The 19,075-nt window shown below is 41.5% G+C and overlaps 1 protein-coding gene across 2 annotated transcripts in view; it reads right to left on the bottom strand.

Moving 5' to 3' along the window:
- Window positions 1–19,075, bottom strand: part of LOC135213621 (geranylgeranyl transferase type-2 subunit beta-like) — a 131,156-nt gene that overhangs the window by 100,787 nt on the left and 11,294 nt on the right. For both annotated transcript variants that reach the window (XM_064247648.1, XM_064247649.1), the window contains exon 2: window positions 16,254–16,361. In XM_064247648.1, the coding sequence (XP_064103718.1) occupies window positions 16,254–16,361 (108 nt within the window). The remainder of the gene's footprint in view (window positions 1–16,253; window positions 16,362–19,075) is intronic.

Raw genomic sequence — 19,075 nt, 5'->3', positions numbered from 1 at the left:
CTTCATGAAATTGCACATAGTTTCATATATTAAATTCAATGTAATGGCTAATATAAAACGGTGCAAAAATTACGACAAAGTGACGAAAGAATTTCTGAGATGCGTCGCTGGTGCTTTTTAGTGCGAGAAGAAAGAAATTCGCCCATGCGCGCCTGGGAAACGCTTGTAAACAAAACAACAGCTTGATCCATGAACTCCCAGCAACCCTCAAGGTGCATGATTTCAAATTTTTCGCAAACCAGACCTATAAATATTTTTCTGCGAATATTTAAAAAACTTTTTGTAGTCGATGTACCGTATGTCCGGTTAGCAACCGACAGACAATTTTAGTCGACGTATAATACGTCCAATAGGCGTTTAAGGGCTAACAGATGTTGGACCTCTTCCTGTACCAGACGCCATTCACCCCCGAGAACTTCTTGCAAATGACTCAATGTATCTGCCAGGACATTGAGTTTCCCCGACACGAATTGTGGGATCAAGGAAACCCTGCGGTCCTCGCATAACAAAGAACACTGAACTACATCGTTCAGCAATGCTGATCTCGCTCCTCCCTCCTTCTTTAGGTACGACACTGCTGTGACATTGTTGGAAAAGAGAGCTACCACCTTGTCTCTTACTTGTTCTGAAAAAATAACTTAAGAGCCTCTTCCACTGCTCTCAATTCTCAAAAATTTATGGACTCCTCTCGGTCCAGATCCCTCCAAAAACAGCTGGCCTGAGCTTCCTCCAAGGTTGCACCCCAATCCCAATCTGAGGCATCTGTATACAGATGAACATCTGGGAGAAGGTAATCCAATCTTACGCCAGCGATCAGATGATATTCTTCTGACCACCATCGAAAATCCTCCAGGCAAGAATCTTCCCAGACTACCACCGTGTTCTCTTCCCTAAAGTCCCAGAGATTTCTGAGACACACCAGCAGAGAACGCATCCAGAGACAAGACCCTGGAACTAAAAGAGAGAGGGAGGAAATTCTTCCCAACAAGCTCTTCCACACACTCACTGGTTGACCTCTGTCCAACATGAATATGTCAAGTTGTCACAGGACCACAAGAACTCGTTCCTGTGTCAGGAAAACCTTCAAATGATGCGTCTGAATCAAAGAGCTTTTGTCGAAATTGACCCGAATCCCTAAGGTCTGACATAAGTCTAGTAAGAAATCCCTCGCCTGTATTACCTCTTCTTTGGACGATGCTTGGATCAACCAATTGTCGAGGTATCTCCTCATATGAAATCCCTGACGATGCATTATCCCCGAAACAAGAGACTTTACACTCATGAATACCTGAGATGCTGTGGTCAGACTGAAGCAAAGGACCTCTTGAGGTCCAATGAAACCATCCAATCGTCTCTCTGAACTGACCGCAGCACCAACTGTAAAGTTGCCATGTGAAACTTCGTCGATACTACCAGTCGGTTGAGACCTGAAAGATCTATAATGCATCTCCAAGACCCTCTCGCTTTCGTGGTAACAAGATCCGGCTGTAGAATCCCGGGAAAGGAGGAGCAGGCTCTATTGCTCCCCTCTCCAACAAGGATTGAATCTCTGCTGCTAATGCTATCCCTTTGATGGAAGACGGGGAACAGCTGGGAAGATAATACCAGGGAGTCGGACAGAGGAGGATGAGAATGAAAAGGGACTCTGTACCCATTCAACACCTCCACTGCCCAACTCTCTGTGCCCCACTCCTTCCAGATGTTTGAAAATGGAGCAAGACAACCTCCTACTGGTACCGGCGAGGGAAACTTCTATCTCTGAAAACCCTTCTTGGACGAAGCAGGTTTCAAAGAAAGAACAGAAGCCAAACCATTAGAAGTGAAGCAAACCTTCTTTGGCGATCTTACAGGGTACTTAGAACTAGAACGCTTACTTGGAGATGACATCCTGGAACCTTTAGGGGATCTTGATCCCTGAGCCGCAACATGGATCATAGCTTGCTGAGACTCTACTGCCGAAGACGACACAAAATTAACCATCGCAGAAACGTCCTCCTCCTTGAACAAATTGTTGCACAGCCCAAAGGATACCCTCAACAGAACCTTCTCATGAATACCAGGATAGTGAGGAGGCAGCTGGTTCAGAAAGAAGTCCCTCCTCTTCTTACCAAAGAATGTGGTGATAAGGTTGTCAAACCGCACTGGATCTGAAGGAGAATACCCATCCTGCTTCAGAAGCCCCATCAAACCCAACAAAATCCACATAGAGTGGGACAAAGCCTCTGACTGGCTGCGGAAGGTGTCCTCCAAAATACATGCCTCACACGTTGTGACCGCTACCAACCTATTTGATGAAGGAACCCGAGAAAGAAGAGCCTTAACTGATTTGTTGAGAGGAACTCTGACACTGGAAGAAGAGTTACCCGCTACTCCATATAACCCTTTCTGATTAGGAAGCAAAGTTGAATCCTGCCTACCCGACCCGATGAGAGAACTTAACCTAGTGTCCGTCTCTCAAAGCCTGCTCGACCTGGCCAAACCAGACCAGCTTACTAGATGTTTGAGAAACTGCTGGCTTGGTTGAGTACAGCATCTCAAACATTGCCTGATTCGGTTGAATAGGCTCCTACAGAGCCTTGGACTGGGGATAAAGAGAATGGAGGAAATCCACCATTCACTTATATCTGCTTTCATTAGCTGGAGAAAAATCCACATCTGGAACTGGCTCTTCTTCTTCCAAGAAACATTCTCTATCAGGCTGATCAGACCGATCAAAACCGGAAAGGAGTTAGGATGACTACCTGTAAAAGCTACACTCGATGATCTGGAACCCGCTACCCCTGGATGCGCTAACCCGACACCTAACATACCTGATCCCATCATACCTGAGCCAAACGCATTTGGCTGCACAAGATCCACACCAAAAAGAGACAATGATGCAACAACTGAGCCAGCTTCACCCGCTACCCCTGGATGTACTAACCCAAAACCTAACATACCTGGTCCCACTACACCTGAGCCAACCGCAAGACTCGCACCACCAAGCGACAATGACACAACGACTGAGCCAGCCGCACCCAACATACCTGGTCCCATCACACCTGAGCCAACTGCACTCAGCTGCGCAAGACCCGGAGCACCAAGAAGAGACGATGTAACTGCTGAACCAACCACACTTGGCTGCGTAAAACCACCACCACTCAGTGACAAAGACGTAACACCTGAGCTTACTGTACCTGGCAAACAATACCAGCACCTAAGAGCGGAAAAGCTGCAACACCTGGTCCACCTAACCTAGGCTGAACCACAAACCCACCCGGACCAATATCCGGAGCAGAAGTCACATTGATAAATGGAGGGGGGAGTAATTATTCCCGAATAACCCAGAACCAGATCAGAACCGAAATTGCACACCTGAGACCGAGGAACTGATTAACCCCCAGGGAAAGTTGAGAAAGAAGTTGAAGGAGGGGGGGGAAACAGGAAGAAGCCACGCTCGGAGTAACCACTGGAGCGCCCACCGTCGAAGTTGGACAGGTGGAGAACATACCCCTTATACCTACCAAAACCGCATTCAAAGGTACCTCTACGGGTATGCTACGAACTGCGGAACCCATCGGAATTACCTACTAAAGATTACCATCTACTCTAGTGAAAAGAAGGACTGAGAATACAATCAGCACTTACTTTCCATGATGGCACAACCAAATCACTCATAACAGAAGCCTGTAAGCAAGAAGTTTGCAAACCTGCCTGATCCATGGAAGAAGTTGAGGTTGACAAACCTGCCTGATCCATGGAAGGAGTTGAGGTTGAAGACATAGAAACAGGCTGCGCAAATGAAGACCCCGAGATGAACTCCAAAGAGAGACCTGAAAAAGCTGATTGTGTAAGGACCCTATAAAAAGGTTTAGAATGCAAAGTTGGAAGGGAAGGATCTGAAGCAGAAGAAGAAGAAGAAGCCATATTTTTCAAGAAATAAAATAAACCAACTCTGTTCCCCCCCCAAATAATCTTTGTAAAACTCATTAGTAAACTCTTGGAAATCCTTCAGTATGTGATTGAGAATATTGGAAAAACCAAAATGGAAACATTGTCTCACTAATAACCTGTACCCTTGAGACAACCCTAACAAATTTGCATTATACTCAGCTAAATTAATACCTTGGTCATCCGAATTACCACCACCAAAATATAACCCAAACTTCTCCCCCCCAAGGGAAAAAGACCCTTCGAAGATGAAGGAGTACTATCCAGAATCTCAGCACCCAACACCAAAACCACATCCACACTTCCACATACAGACTTAAAAGCCTTCTGTCAAAGAGACTTTGAAGGATCCAACGACAAACCCGTCATACTGGGTACCAACACTGAACTCAAACCTGAAGAAACTTGCCCCTTCAACTTGTCTTTCTGCACACTACCTAAGCAGTTATCCCTACTTGTCTGTGTCTGAGCTAGACCTAAAACTACCGAACTTACCACTTGAGGGGAAAGGGGGATTTCTACTGCCAACACTGCCTGCTCTGCACTGGGGGGGCCGGCAGATCCTACCCTTGAGGCTTGCGGATCTCCATGACCCCTGGCACCCGTTGGGACTAGCTCTGGAACAGGCAGGGGGGCTAAAAGAGAATTATTAGAATCACTTACACTGATACTACTGTTATCCTTACTTTCAGCTAACTTACTCATCAAATTAGAAAATAAACTAGACATGCTAAATAACCTGTCTTCTAACTTCCTAAATAACTTTGATTCTAGAGCCTCTTTATCTACTGACTGTGATTCTACTCCCTAGCTACGCTTTCTCTTGGAAGCTAAGGATATCCTGTGCTTTACTTCCCCGAGAAAGTAATCTTCCTCGGGGTCGGACCATGACCAAAAGGTTCGCCTAATGCGAGGCACGTCCTCGCAGCACTGGGAACTAATAGCAATTGAGGAGGTAGGCCTCTGGCAGCCGGTATTTGCAGCAGCATTGCCAATGGTACCACAGGCAACTCAGTGAACAAATTTTACCTGCAGTGTTGGTAGCGCTGACAGTTAAATACCCACTTTGTGGGAAAATTTGTGTGAATGTAGTTCGGGCTGGTCAGTGACCAGGGCTAATTAAGGTGTTCAGGGAGTGTATTGCAATATGACATTTTTATAATAAAATTAGATTTTACACATACAGGCAGTCCCCGGCTTACGACAGGTTTGTCTTACGACGTTCCGAGGTTACAATACTTTTCAATTATATTTATCAGAAATTATTTCCAGGTTTACAACGTGTTCCAGGGTTACGACACCTACAACGCTGATCTGGCAGTAGAAATATGACTCCAAAAATGCAAAATAATCAATATTGGAAGGTTTTTATGATGAAAAATGCAATAAGAATGCAGTTTACATAGTTTTTAATGCACCCAAAGCATTAAAAGTAAGGTTTTCTTAGGATTTTTGACGATTTTTGGCTTACAACGCGTCTCAAGAATGGAACCCCCGTCATAACCCAGGGACTGCCTGTACTTACCAAGTAATTACATGACTCTAGCCCTTCCCTCCTCCCCACAGATGGATATGGCAGGCCAAACGAACCACCTACACTACCAATGGTGGCGCCGCCACAAAATTTGTAACATTTTGACTCCCATGATAGGAAGCTTAAACTATAGGTAATTACAGGCGGTCCCGGCTTACGACGGTTCCGGCTTACGACGTTCCGAGGTTACGACGCTTTTTCTTAAATATTCAATGGAAATTCCGTCTGGGTTACGACGCTTGTTCCGAGGTTACGACGCTGACGCTTCCGACGCTCCGAGTTAACGACGCTTTTAAAAAACGCATGCTTTGATAAAAATCCTTTATAGTTTAGCACAGTACATAATAAAAATATGTTTTTGGTTACATTACAACAAAAATTTTGAGGTTATGATGATTTTTGACACTTTTTTTTTTCGTATTTTTTGAATTTTTTTAGTGACGCCGCATATGCGGAACTAGTTTGCGGGCGAATGAATACACTAGCTTGGGATGCGCAGTTTGAAACAGTCCAAAAGCGCAAATATAATGAAAAAATCATTGCTTGTTTCCAGTACATAATTAAAAAAACTAAGTTTCTGGTTAGATTACAACACAAATTCCAAGGTTACGACGTTTTGTTATGCTTTTTAACGATACCTCATATGCAGAACTAGTTTTTTGAGCGGAGGTGCATAAATTAATTAACGCTATTAAACTGTATGGTAAATTGACCGAACAACGACCTCGGACGGTCGAGGACGCCAAGCGTAACAATACGAAAGGACGCCACTTCAATCGCGTGCCTGCCTGCATTTCACTAGGTTGTGTGCTGAGACGTTGCTGAAATTCCTTGCCATCTTCGCAAATTTACAATGGCTCCTAAACGCCAAAGTACTTCCTCCGATGATAGTTCATCCAAGAAGAGGAAGGTCATCACGATGGAGGTCCAAATATGACGTGATAAAGCGTTCGGAGAAGGGAGAAACTAACACCCCGAAATAGGCGTTCTTTAGGCTTGAGCAGGACCACGGTGGTAACCATTGTGAAGGATAAGGAACGTATTCTGAAGCATGTTAAGGATGCTGCACCGATGAAGTCACGGTGATAAACGAGAGCAACGTAGCCAGAGCATTGTTGAAATGGAGAAATTGCTCATGATCTGGCTGGAGGACCAGAACCAGCGACGTGTTCCGGTGAGCTTAAGTGTGATCCAGGAGAAGGCTAGAGCGCTGCATGAGGCAGTAGTGAAAAAAGTTGGCGAAGGCGTGCTGGTGGTGAATTTTCCGTGAGTAGAGGTTGGTTTAACCGTTTTAAGGCTCGTGCAAATTTGCATAATGTGAAGCTGCAAGGTGAAGCTGCTAGTGCTGATAGCGAAGCAGCAGAAAGTTTTCCAGGTGGTTTGGCTGAGATAATTAAGGATGGTGGTTACACGGCTGACCAAGTCTTTAATGTGGATGAGACTGGATTATTTTGGAAAAGAATGCCAAATCGAACGTACCTTTCCAAGGAGGAGAAGTCAGCACCTGGCCATAAAGCTGGAAAGGAGCGACTGACTTTGCTGTTTGGGGCCAATGCAAGTGGTGATTGAAACTGAAGCCCTTGCTGGTGTATTTGGCCGAGAATCCCAGGGCTTTCAAGGGCATTTTCAAGAGTCAACTCCCTGTGATTTGGAAATCTAACAAGAAGGCGTGGGTTACCTTAATGGTCTTCGAAGATTGGTTCAATGACCATTTCGTGCCAGCAGTGGAGCGGTATTTGACTTCGAAGGGTCTGCCTTTTAAGGCCCTCTTAGTCCTGGACAATGCCCCCTGGTCACCCTTCAAATTTGAGCGACATGCATCCTAATGTGAGGTGGTGTACCTCCCACCCAATACCACATCGCTGATACAGCCAATGGACCAGGGAGTAATAGCTAATTTCAAGGCTTACTACCTTAGAAGGACCATACGTTTTGCTTGAGGGCCATAGAAGCTAACAAGGAGTTGACACTGAAGCAATCTGGAAGGGCTACAACATGCAGATGCAGTGAAGAACATTGCAAGTGCTTGGGACGAGGTGAAGACGACCACTTTAAATGGGCCTGGAGGAAACTGTGTCCACAGTTTGTGCACAGTTTTGAAGGCTTTGACCAGGCAGAAGACGTCGAGACTGTGACGAGGAAGATCGTAGGGCTAAGCAAGAGGCTGAAACTAGATCTTTGAACCTGATGATGTAACAGAGCTGCTGGCTTCCCATGGAGAGGAATTGTCTGCAGAGGACTTACTAGAACTTGAACAACAAATGATTGAGGAAGAGGAGGCGGCACCAGAGCCAAAACCCAGGTCATTAACTGTGAAAGGCTTGTCAGAGGGTTTTACTCATCTGGAGAGAGCCTTGGCTTCTTTTGAGGCAGAAGACCCTAACGTTTCTAGGTTTGACAAAATCAAGAGAGGAATCATGGATTTGGTGACTTTCTACAAGGAGACCCTGAAGGAGAAGCAGACGAAGAGAAGTGTGCAGTCCAGGCTTGACACTTCTTCACAAGTCTCCAGTACCACCACCTCCCCCCTAGCGGCCTAAGAATTCTGAAGGCCAGGAATCTGAACTGTTTTACTAATTATTGGGTTTACATAGTGTACATATTTAAAATGTGTTAATTTTTTAATGTAACAACTAAATGTAAGAGTAAATTGTAACTTCATTAATTTTCATCATTTGTAATTTTATTGCAGAAGTGGTGACAGTTCCAGATCCCCCTGTACTACCTGTGACAGTTCCAGATCTCCTGTACTACCTGTGACAGTTCCAGATCTCCCTGTACTACCTGTGACAGTTCCAGATCCCCCTGTACCTGGACCCTCTGTATCAGCCCGGCCCACCTGTACAATCAAGGTAGCAATTTCATTTTTCTCATTTTCATGTTGGAAATTGTTTACACCCTACATACATACGTACACTAACTTACATAGTGGTACAATGTGTTTGATGTTGCATAACCTTATTATTTTTTTTTTTTTTTCATTTCAGACCCCTTTGATAGTGGACAGTGACCCAGATGACCCTGAGCCTTTCCATGGTTTTGATGCCTCGCCCTATACATCAGGTAAGGAATCCTTAACAAATTTGTATAAAATGTTTATAAATTGCTAATAGAAATTTTATTAAAAGTGTACATATGCTATAATTACATCCACCTTATAATATATTATGTACCCTATCATTTCTTTCCAGATCTAGATGTTCCCTCATCAGTTGATACGAGTATCACCTCTCCAGAGCCCAAATCATGATACGAGTAGTATCACCTCTCCCATTCCTTCAGGTAAAAGAATTCTTCATTTTTTTATATTGAACATACGTATTACACACTACATATGTCAAACAGTAATAACATGTGCAGTAGTTACAGTAGTAGTAACTATCATTTTATATATTTTTTATCATTCCAGACTCCCAAGCACCTGCCCATCCCACTCCATAGCCCAGCCACCCACTCTCATGTACCATATGGCCATCCCAGTAAGCAAGCCAACCACTAGAATTTGGTAAGGACATTTTTTTTTTATATAATGTTTTATTATTACATATGTAATAACCATGTTATGTAGTAACATACATACTATATAATCATATGTACTATTACATTATCATTCCAGACTGGCATGCACCTGTGACTTACATAAACCAGACCTCTACATAGCCTACATGCCTTCATTTTGCTGAAGGTAAGGAATTCTCAGTTGTGTTTAATGTTTGCATACGTACAATAAATTTTGTACACCTAAGTGGTTACATACTGTCCTTTAATATTAATTCTTCATTCCAGACTGCCCATCATCCTAGCCTGTTATCTGTGATAAAGCACACTGAAGTTAGTTTGGAATGCATCCTTATCATGAATGCTCTACACCTCCACCTCCATCTCCCACAACCTAGGTAACAGCTTTGAGACTCACTAAAAGTTGGTAAGTTATGTAAGGAATTTCTAAATTAAGTTTTATACTACATGTTATATGTAGCTATTAAACCACTGTATGGTGCATATTACTGTATGTAACTTACTATGCATAGAGTACTTACTGACAAAATTATTTTTTGTACATTCCATGATGTAGGCTATGGGGCCACATAAGACTTTGTCCATCCAGGGTTACATTGAACGACAACTTTAAACTAAAAGTAAGGAATTAATTAACATACATTAACTCTTTTAGTACTCTTGATATATCTACAGTAATTAACATATTGCATTCACAACTTTCTGTAGTGTATATATTTTGTACACTAATTTTGTTACTTTTTCCTTCCAGAACCAACAATTTTTCACACAACTCCAGGTTGTTACTACAAGTGTCATCAAGGGATAACTACAAGTAGAAGCACCATTTTTGGATGGAAAAAACCCTTCAGGAAAGTATACGTATCACATGTAACATGTAGTGTAACAAAGTATGAACAGTAAGGTTTTTACATACAGTAGTACATATTACATACGTACATAACTTTTTTTTACAGGAATTTCCAACCAAGTTTGATTATGTACATACATGTTATAAACCACTGTACGTATGGTTACTGTATGTAACTTACTAAACATACATAACATGACTTAACTTGATACTTTTTTGGTACATTCCAGAAAACCAGGACCCCCTCCATGATGCAGGCTATGGGGCCACATAAAACTTTGTCCAGGGTTACTACAATAACATAGCACGACAACTGTAAACATATGTACTACTGTACTAAAGGTAAGGAATTATACATAGTAGTAAACATACATTAAGTAAGTTTTATACGTACATACTAAAAAAAAAGTGACCAAGATCTCTCACATGGGATAAGTGATCAAGGTCCCTCATGGAATTACATACTGTACACTCCCTGCTGAACAGGGGGTGTAGACCAATCATTTACAATATGCATACAGTTGATATTAAACCACTGTATGGTGCATATTACTGTATGTAACTTACTATGCATAGAGTACTTACTGACAAAATTATTTTTTATACATTCCAGAACCCCCTGAATGATGTAGGCTATGGGGCCACATAAGACTTTGTCCATCCAGGGTTACATTGAACGACAACTTTAAACTAAAGGTAAGGAATTAATTAAACATACATTAACTAAGTTTTATACATGTTATATATGTGATATTAAACCACTGTATGGGTGCATATTACTGTATGTAACTTACTATGGCATAGAGTACTTACTGACATCTAATTATTTTTTTGTACATCCAAACCCCCTAATGATGTAGGCTATGGGGCCACATAAGACTTTGTGCATCCAGGGTTACATAGCAGGACAACTTTAAACTAAAGTAAGGAATTAATTCACATACATTAACTTTTTACTCTTGATATAACTCAAAGTAAGGAATTATAAACTAAAAGTAAGGAATTAATTAACATACATTAACTCTTTTACTCTTGATATCTATAATTTACATATTGTATTCAGGACTTTGTGTAGTATTTTGTACTAATTGTGTTATACTTTTACCTTCCGAGCTACCAGACTGGGATTTTAGTGTACTCCAGGATCTAACAAATACTACTACGAAGTGTACAGTGCATAATATAGTGTTTAGTGTATAATCTAACCTAAGGATTAAGTGTAGTACATTGTGCTTTATAGTGTCACAAGAAAAGTTTAATAAAGAATTATACCTTCAAGAACCATCCTTTGCCATTGAAATAACCACACTACACATCATGCAATATACTTGCATGTCACACGGTAAGGTCTCTAACTTTTTCTTAGTTTTAAGGCATATTCCAAGTGTCGTTCCGGCTTACGACGATTTTCGGCTTACGACGCGCCTCAAGAACGGAACCCCCGTCGTAACCCCCCGGGGACTGCCTGTAGTTGGTAAGTATATGTAAAATCTAATTTTACCATAAAAATATAATTTCTACAGTGATAAAATGTATAGAGGCCATCAAAGGAGCTGGTCTGAGGGAGTGAAACCTGTTACAAAACAAAGTCTCAGACAAATGAAGAGGTTAAGAAACTTATTTGGATAAATTAAAACCACTTAGCCAGTGATAGTGTTTCTGAGGACATCTAATGAGAAAAGGCAAGACAATTACATGCTGATCTTTTAAAACCCATCCTTGGAGCAAGTGTTGATACAGACAGTACTCAAGACTTCAAAGTTAGCATGATGACTTGGAAAATTCCAGGAGAGGTGAGGTGATATACACAATGTGGTACGGCAAGGGGAGGTTGCCAGTTCTGACAAAGATGCTGCGGAGAAATGTGTTTAGTTTAATCACTATATAAAGGCTACAGGATCTACCTTTGTCACCCAAGAGGAGAATTCACTGCCAGGGCACAAGCCAAAGAAGGTCAGGATAACTTGTTCTGTGGAGGGCAACCAGTAAAACTTGGGTAATCAGGCAATTTTTCACTGAATGGGTGAATGAAGTGGCTACCCCTATCATCAAGATATACCTCAATGAGAAACAATTGCCTCTGAAGATCCTTCTTCAGATGGACAATACTCCAGCTCATCCCCTAGGCTTAGAGGCCAAGTTGCTGTGGGGAATCTAATTTCATAAGGGTGAAGTTCTTGCCCCCTAACATGACTCCTCTTACCCATCAAATGGACCAGCAGGTCATCTCTAATTCATGAAATGCTACACCAAAACAATATTCCAGTGATGCTTGGAAGTAACTTCTGATATAGAGCTAAGAGAACTCTAGAACTATTCCAACATCCTCCATAGCATAAGCCTTGTAGACAAAGCATATGGGGATGTCTCTTACAGGACAATGAAAATTTGTGGTCAGATGCTGTAAAAGAAAGGGACTTTGAAGGTTTGATGCTGAGTTTGTTGTGGAGGAGTTAGTGGTGGAGCACAAAGAGCTCAATGCAGAACTGCAAGACATTTAAACGAAGCAGCAACAGATGGCAGCTAAGCTGTCTTCGGGGTGGGAGGGAACAAAGGTTGTTCCTAGTTTATAATGAAAGAAATTCATCTCAACAAAATGAAATAAATTCATCCTAACAAACCTGTAGCAAACATGATATTTTAATGATAAAATAAGGTTTCACATACACTTACCAAACAATTACATTAGCTATAAGCTTCCTTACCTGGCAGTCGGAAATTCAAATTTCCTGGCGGCGTCGGCATTGCCATTGTTCATGTGAGTGACACAGGTCCTGCTCACTTTCGGGAATACCCGGTACTGCTGAGCTAACTTTTGTCAATTCGTTGAGCCACAATGTCCATCTGTGGGGAGGAGGGAGGGCTCTGATTATGTAATTGTTTGTTAAGTATATGTGAAACCTTATTTTATCATTAAAATATTATTTTCACATAAGTGACTTACCAAACAATTACATTAGCTGAATCCAAATTACCCGGACGGTGGGTATATGGAAAGCTATGAACTAAAACAATAATCATGTGCTCACATTACATATAATGTTTGGAGTACCTTTACCTTGTGAGAGAGCAGCTACAGGTAGATACTGCCTCTGGTCGGCGCTCTCATCACATGTGGGAGACGTGACAGTAATGGCCAGGGTCGTCCCTACTAATGATGGGATTTTGCAACCATGGAAGTACACCAGTGATTGACAAAACATCAATAATTTGCCCTTGCCCTGGGCAAAAGACCAGATAAGACCACACAACACCATCACCTACACTAAAAACCATATGATACCCTTAACCAGATATAAGAACTGGCGGGTACTTCGGGTACATGTACCCCCAGGCTTCCCAAAACCTCAACAACCTCAAATCCAAGGCGAGGAGATAGTAGAGGGAAAAAACTGGGTCCCCCTATGCTTCCTCTCCCAACACTATTCCCGCTACTGACAACGGTCCCAATCTACAACAGTTTTTTAAAGTAGTTTCTACTTCCTTCAAATAGTGCGATGCAAACACCGATTTCTACCTCCAGAATGTTGTTTGCATAATGGAGGATAGAGACATATTTTGTCTGAAAGCCAAAGACGTTGCTACTGCATGAATCTCGTGCGTCTTCACTTTTAGCACACTAAGAGTTTGTTCCTGAGTTTGGGCTTGCACTTCTCGAATCAAACTCCTCAGGAAGAATGACATTGCTTTCTTTGAAAGAGGCCGAGACGGGTCTCTCACCGAGCATCAGAGTCGGTTTGACTCTCCTCTCAAAGTTTCTGTCCTAGTCAGGTAGTGTCTGATGGCTCTGACCACACACAACGTACGCTCCTCGTCTTCTGCCCCGACTAAGTCCGTTAAGCTCTTTATCCTGAAAGAACGGGGCCAAGGATTCGAAGGATCCTCATTCTTAGCAAGGAAGTCTGTTACATATGAACAAACTGCATTGCCCTGGGTGAAACCCACTTCCTTACTCATCGCCTGCAACTCGCGTACTCTTCCCACTGTTGCTAAGGCGACTAGGAATAGTGCCTTCCTAGTTACATTTCTTAAGGTTGCCGAATTCAACAGTTCAAGGACTGAGAGAGAACTGGTTTAGGTAAACCCGAAGGCGCTGATCTCCTATCCTTCACGAACATCGACAGAGGAAAAGGCGAAGCTGGTTCAAAAAAATCCAGATATGTCTGTAAAAGGAACCTTACCAGACTAGAATAAGCGAAGAAGCTTTCGATTCCTGGTCTTGAGTTTCCTCTTCTGACAGGACGGAAGACACCCCGTCTTCTTCTTCAGTCTGGTTCATTGTCTTCTTCAAAAAGACAATTAATTCTTTAAGTTGATGTCTAAAGGGGCCCAAAGCAGAATCCTCTAACAAAGGTTTGGTCTTTGAATCATCCTTGGTCAAAGTCGAAGTCGTGGCTGTCGTATGGCTCTTCTTCGAAAACAATTGACTGGGAGTCGAAAAAACATGAGACGTATGAGGTGAACGAGTCGAAACTCCTATCGACACACAACGTGGCAAGTCGGCATCGCAAGCGTGCGAGCACTGGACCGCACGTGAGCGTCTAACTTTGTTACTCCGTGGCCAGCAGAAAACGAATTGACAATAGTTAGCTCAGCAGTACCGGGTATTCCTGAAAGTGGGCGGGACCTGTATCACCTACATGAACGATGGCAGCACCGATGCCGCCGCCAGGAAATTTGAATTTTCGACTGCCAGGCAGGAAAACTTACAGCTAATGTAATTGTTTGGTAAGTTACTTATGTGAAACACAAGCTTACTGAATTACAATACGTACTTTCTCTCACTATCAGGGCATTTTAAAACACATACATATACAAGCATCATTGGACAGGTTTTTAATGAGAAAAAAGTGATTTTAAGCAGAAAGCAGCAGAAAGAGAAAGAAAAGAGAAACAACATCAAAAGCACAGTTGTCTGCTGTTGTTTTAAGGAAAGGCCTCCTCTTCCAAACAATGAAACCTCTCCTCGCCAACTTCAAGATGTGCCATCAACTCCACCAATTACAGGTAAAGTGAGAATAAAGTTGCATTTATTTAAAATAATTACTTTATTTTTTGTGTAATTTCTACATGCTAGAAATCTTTTTATTTTTATATTTTTGGTGGTATGGAAAGGATTAATCCAATTCCCATTACTATTTCTCATGGAAAAAAATTGCTGGGTTTAAAGAACAGCCTTCTAGAATGGATTAAGCGGCCATTGACTGAGGCATGTGAGATTTCAAAGAAAAAATATAAATACTTAATTTAATATTTACATATACTACGTAATTTCATACAGACTTAACAAACAAATATTTGTTTACATGCACACCTCTTACTTTACTGAAACTAATCAGTTCCTGCAAAACAATTAGCAAAAAGAGTCTTTTTTGGAAATAAGAATAAGGAAAGAGGCACTAAATCTACCTGATGCCTGTTACTAGTCTTGACATCTCTCAGAATCCTATCTCTAAATTAAAGATGCATTCCACTCCACATTTTCCTTTGCTGGATCACAAAGATTCAATCTTTGTCACAGAAAATAATCATGGAAGATAGACCACAATGTGTGGCATGTGACTTTCCCGACTTTGAAAATTATAATAATAACCTTAGACCAGGAAGTGGAATTTCACTGCCTATTGCAAACTCTCCCCCGGCCACCCCCCTCCCACCACAGAAAGAATAAGTGTCAACCTCAACTATAGCCATAACTTAACTTATGGTTTGCCCTTTGGTCAAGAAAGTAATAAAGATACTACGTATAATGAAAAAAAAATACCATCATGAGTGTGTGCTGCAGTATGAGGTCTGGCGCCATAAAGTTCCAGTACAATAACAAAAAGCTTCATAAGTTTAGTTAGCCTAGTTACATCTACTCAACATCATAGGATCCTACCCTAACTGAAGCTACCCAACATCAAGGCAGGCTGCCTAGGGAACATTGCGCATAGTTCACACTTGACCAATAAGGCATTGACCATGCATGCAGTATACCAGCAAAAAAGGACTTGACACATGCCTATAAAGCAATCACTGGCAAAGAATTATGCATGCACTAGCCAAGACTTGACTTTCACTTAAATAATCATGAAAAGAGGAAAGATGAAAGCTTTTACTATACTGTGTATTAAATTATAAACTGGCTGTCTGAAGATGATGGAAAATGTTGCTTACTCTGACATAAAATTAATGATAAGAGTGATGGAACAAAAATGCATAAATAATGCTGTTAGCAACCCAAGCTTAAGAGCACAAGTATGACATTTAAATAAGAGTTGGGAGCCCTCTAACACTGGAATCTCAACTGGAAGAAGTTTTAATGCTTCTTTTCAAGATTAAATCTTTCATCCAAATACTGCAAAGTGAGCAACATGCAGTGTGTTTGCGTAAAATTGAAACAGAAGGCTAATGTAGAACAATATATATACTACTTACATAATCCTCTTTCTTTTTGCTGTAACCTATGATATAATCTGCATGCTTCTGAAGTAATAATGTTTTTGGGTGTTCATCTGTTATAACAACATCCTTAGGATGACTTGCCTGTTTAAAGAAAAGAAATAATTTAAAAACTGAATATACAATAAAATAATAAATGATATCACAGTAACCATGAAACTTTCTCATTTTAACTCTTTCAAACAAATATCAAGTCTGGTCATGATACTTTTTAAGAGTACATAATCAGGACATCCATTTGTTTCACCAATTCAAATCAAATGAAATGCCAGAGTTATGAATCTAAAGAGCTCTGATCATTTGAATGAATATTAATACAGTATAGTACAAATCAAAATTCTTATGCAGAATTCAATTACCAGTCAATGCAGATGAGTAGACTGATGATGGATTCAGGTTCTACCCTATTTATAGTCGGGAGTCAGCAGGGGGTGTCCCATGAGCTAAATTTTCATTGGTCGGAGGCACGATACTAGTCTCCTATTGGCGACCCTGACCATAAATAGGGAAGAACCCGAATCCATCGTCAGGCTACTCAAAGCCACACTGGTCGAAACCAGAAGAAACATCGGCCTTTAAACTATGTACGTGTACTATTCTATTAGAATTGTATTAATCTTCACATTAGCAGGACTGAGGATGTTAGTCAGCAACTTAATTCTGGAGGAGCGAGGCCAAAGATTAGTTGAAGTTTCATATTTTGCAAGAAAACCTAAAATGAGTGAGCACACTTCATCCCCCAGTGAAAAACCCACATCCTTACATAGGGCTTGTATTTTGCTGGCTCTTTTAGCCATAGCTAAGGATACCAAAAAAAGTGTATTCCTTGTAAGATCCCTCAGGCTACAAGATTGTATGGGTTTGAATGGAGGACCTGAAATCCACTTCAGAACAACACAGCCTTTTTCCTTTTGGTTGTCTCAAACGACTTAATCAAATCACTGATATCCTTATTTGAGGACAAATCCAGAACCCTGTATCTAAACACAGAGCTTAGCATTACTCTATATCCTTTGATGTGGCTGCTGATAACTGTCGTGACATTCTTAAAAATAGCAGAAAGTCTGCTATTTGGGCTACAGAGGTAGAAGATATTGAGGTATCATGACTTCTGCACCAGCTGCAAAAGACTGACCCCTTGGTCTGATAAACTTTAGCGGAGGATTGGTGTCTACACTTAACAATTGCTTATAAATTCCAAATAAAGAATTGATTAGATTGGGACTAGTTGGAACTTGGATTTGTTGATCAGAAGACCCAGATTCCGGGCCAATTGAAGAGTCTCTTGAATGTCCTCCATGCATTTTGACTGAGGGGGAATGAAGGAGCCAGTCGTCTAGGTACAGATAAATGAGGTTATTATGATATAACAAAGTTTCATGTATACTTACCTGGCAGGTATATATATAGCTATATTCTCTGTTCGCACTGGCAGAATTTTCAAAACTCGCGGCAACCGCTAGATCACTGGTAGTTCAGGTGATCGCCACCCCGCTCCCGTGGCGCTGGTGCTCGGAATCATTCCCATTTTCCTCAGATTTTTCTCTGAACCCTGTCTTCTGAGGGGAGGTGGGTGGGAATTTAATTATATATACCTGCCAGGTAAGTATACATGAAACTTTGTTATATCATTAATAACCTCATTTTCATGTATGACATTCGGTTACCTGGGCAGGTATATATATGGCTGATTGACACATTTGGAGGTGGTCAAAGACAGCAACATTGTAAGAGTTTTAAAATTTAAAATTCAAAATACTCTTAGATTCCTTACCTGCTAAGGTAGCTGACTTCAGCATTCCTGCCTCTTAGCCTGCTAAACCTTAGTAGCTTCCAACTAGGACGTGACCTATTAGTTGATGAAGCTAATTACAAGGGTCTGACAACTGGACGGGACCAATTTGTTGACAGGAAACCCTAGCCCTCTCTTACCACGGGCATTCATGCTAGGATAAGTTAGACCACCTGAACCACACACAAAACTAACCTAACACACTACACTTCACAGACTGAAGAGGATATAACCCTCTCAGGACAACCATAAAAACAACACCACTTCATTAAAATACCTAGCATGTTAGTAGTTATGGGGTGGAAATTACCTTTGCCCAATACTGCTCCTGAGGATACATTTGGACCCAACGTTGACAATTGTCAAACGTTGTTTTGACGTTTCTAAGGTAATGACTTGCAAACACTGAATTAGTCCTCCAAAACGTCGTTTCAATGATATCTTTGAGAGCCATATTCTTTTTTTAAAAGCCAAAGGAAGTAGCTACTGCTCTCACTTCGTGCGCCTTAACCTTAAGATGCCGAAATTTCTTCTTGGCATAATATGAGATTCTTTAATTAGTTCCCTAAGGAAAAAGGCAATAGCATTTTGGTCATTGCTCTGCTAGGATTCTTCACAGAGGCACCACAGTGATTCTGAAAGTTCCTCTAATCTTACTGGTTTTCTCCATATAATAGCGCAATGCCTTACTGGACAAGAACTCTCTCTTGTTCCTGTCCTACTAAATCTGAAAGACCCATAATTTCAAAAGACCTTGGCCATGGATGAGCTGGATTCTCGTTCTTGGCCAAGAACCCCTCCTGAAATGAGCAAACCGCCTTGTCATGTTTCCAGCCAATATGTTTGCTAATTGCTTGCAGCTCACTCACCCTTTTAGCTGTGGCCAAGGCCACCAAAAAGATGGTCTTTTTTGAGATATCTCTCAACGAGGCTTGATCCATCGGTTCGAACTTACTAGTTCCTAAGAATTTCAGGACCAACATCGAGATTCCAGGAAGGCGCTCTG

This window comes from Macrobrachium nipponense, chromosome 43, assembly GCF_015104395.2.
Source record: "Macrobrachium nipponense isolate FS-2020 chromosome 43, ASM1510439v2, whole genome shotgun sequence".
Taxonomy (NCBI): domain Eukaryota; kingdom Metazoa; phylum Arthropoda; class Malacostraca; order Decapoda; family Palaemonidae; genus Macrobrachium; species Macrobrachium nipponense.
This window is presented reverse-complemented; position numbering and strand designations above follow the sequence as displayed.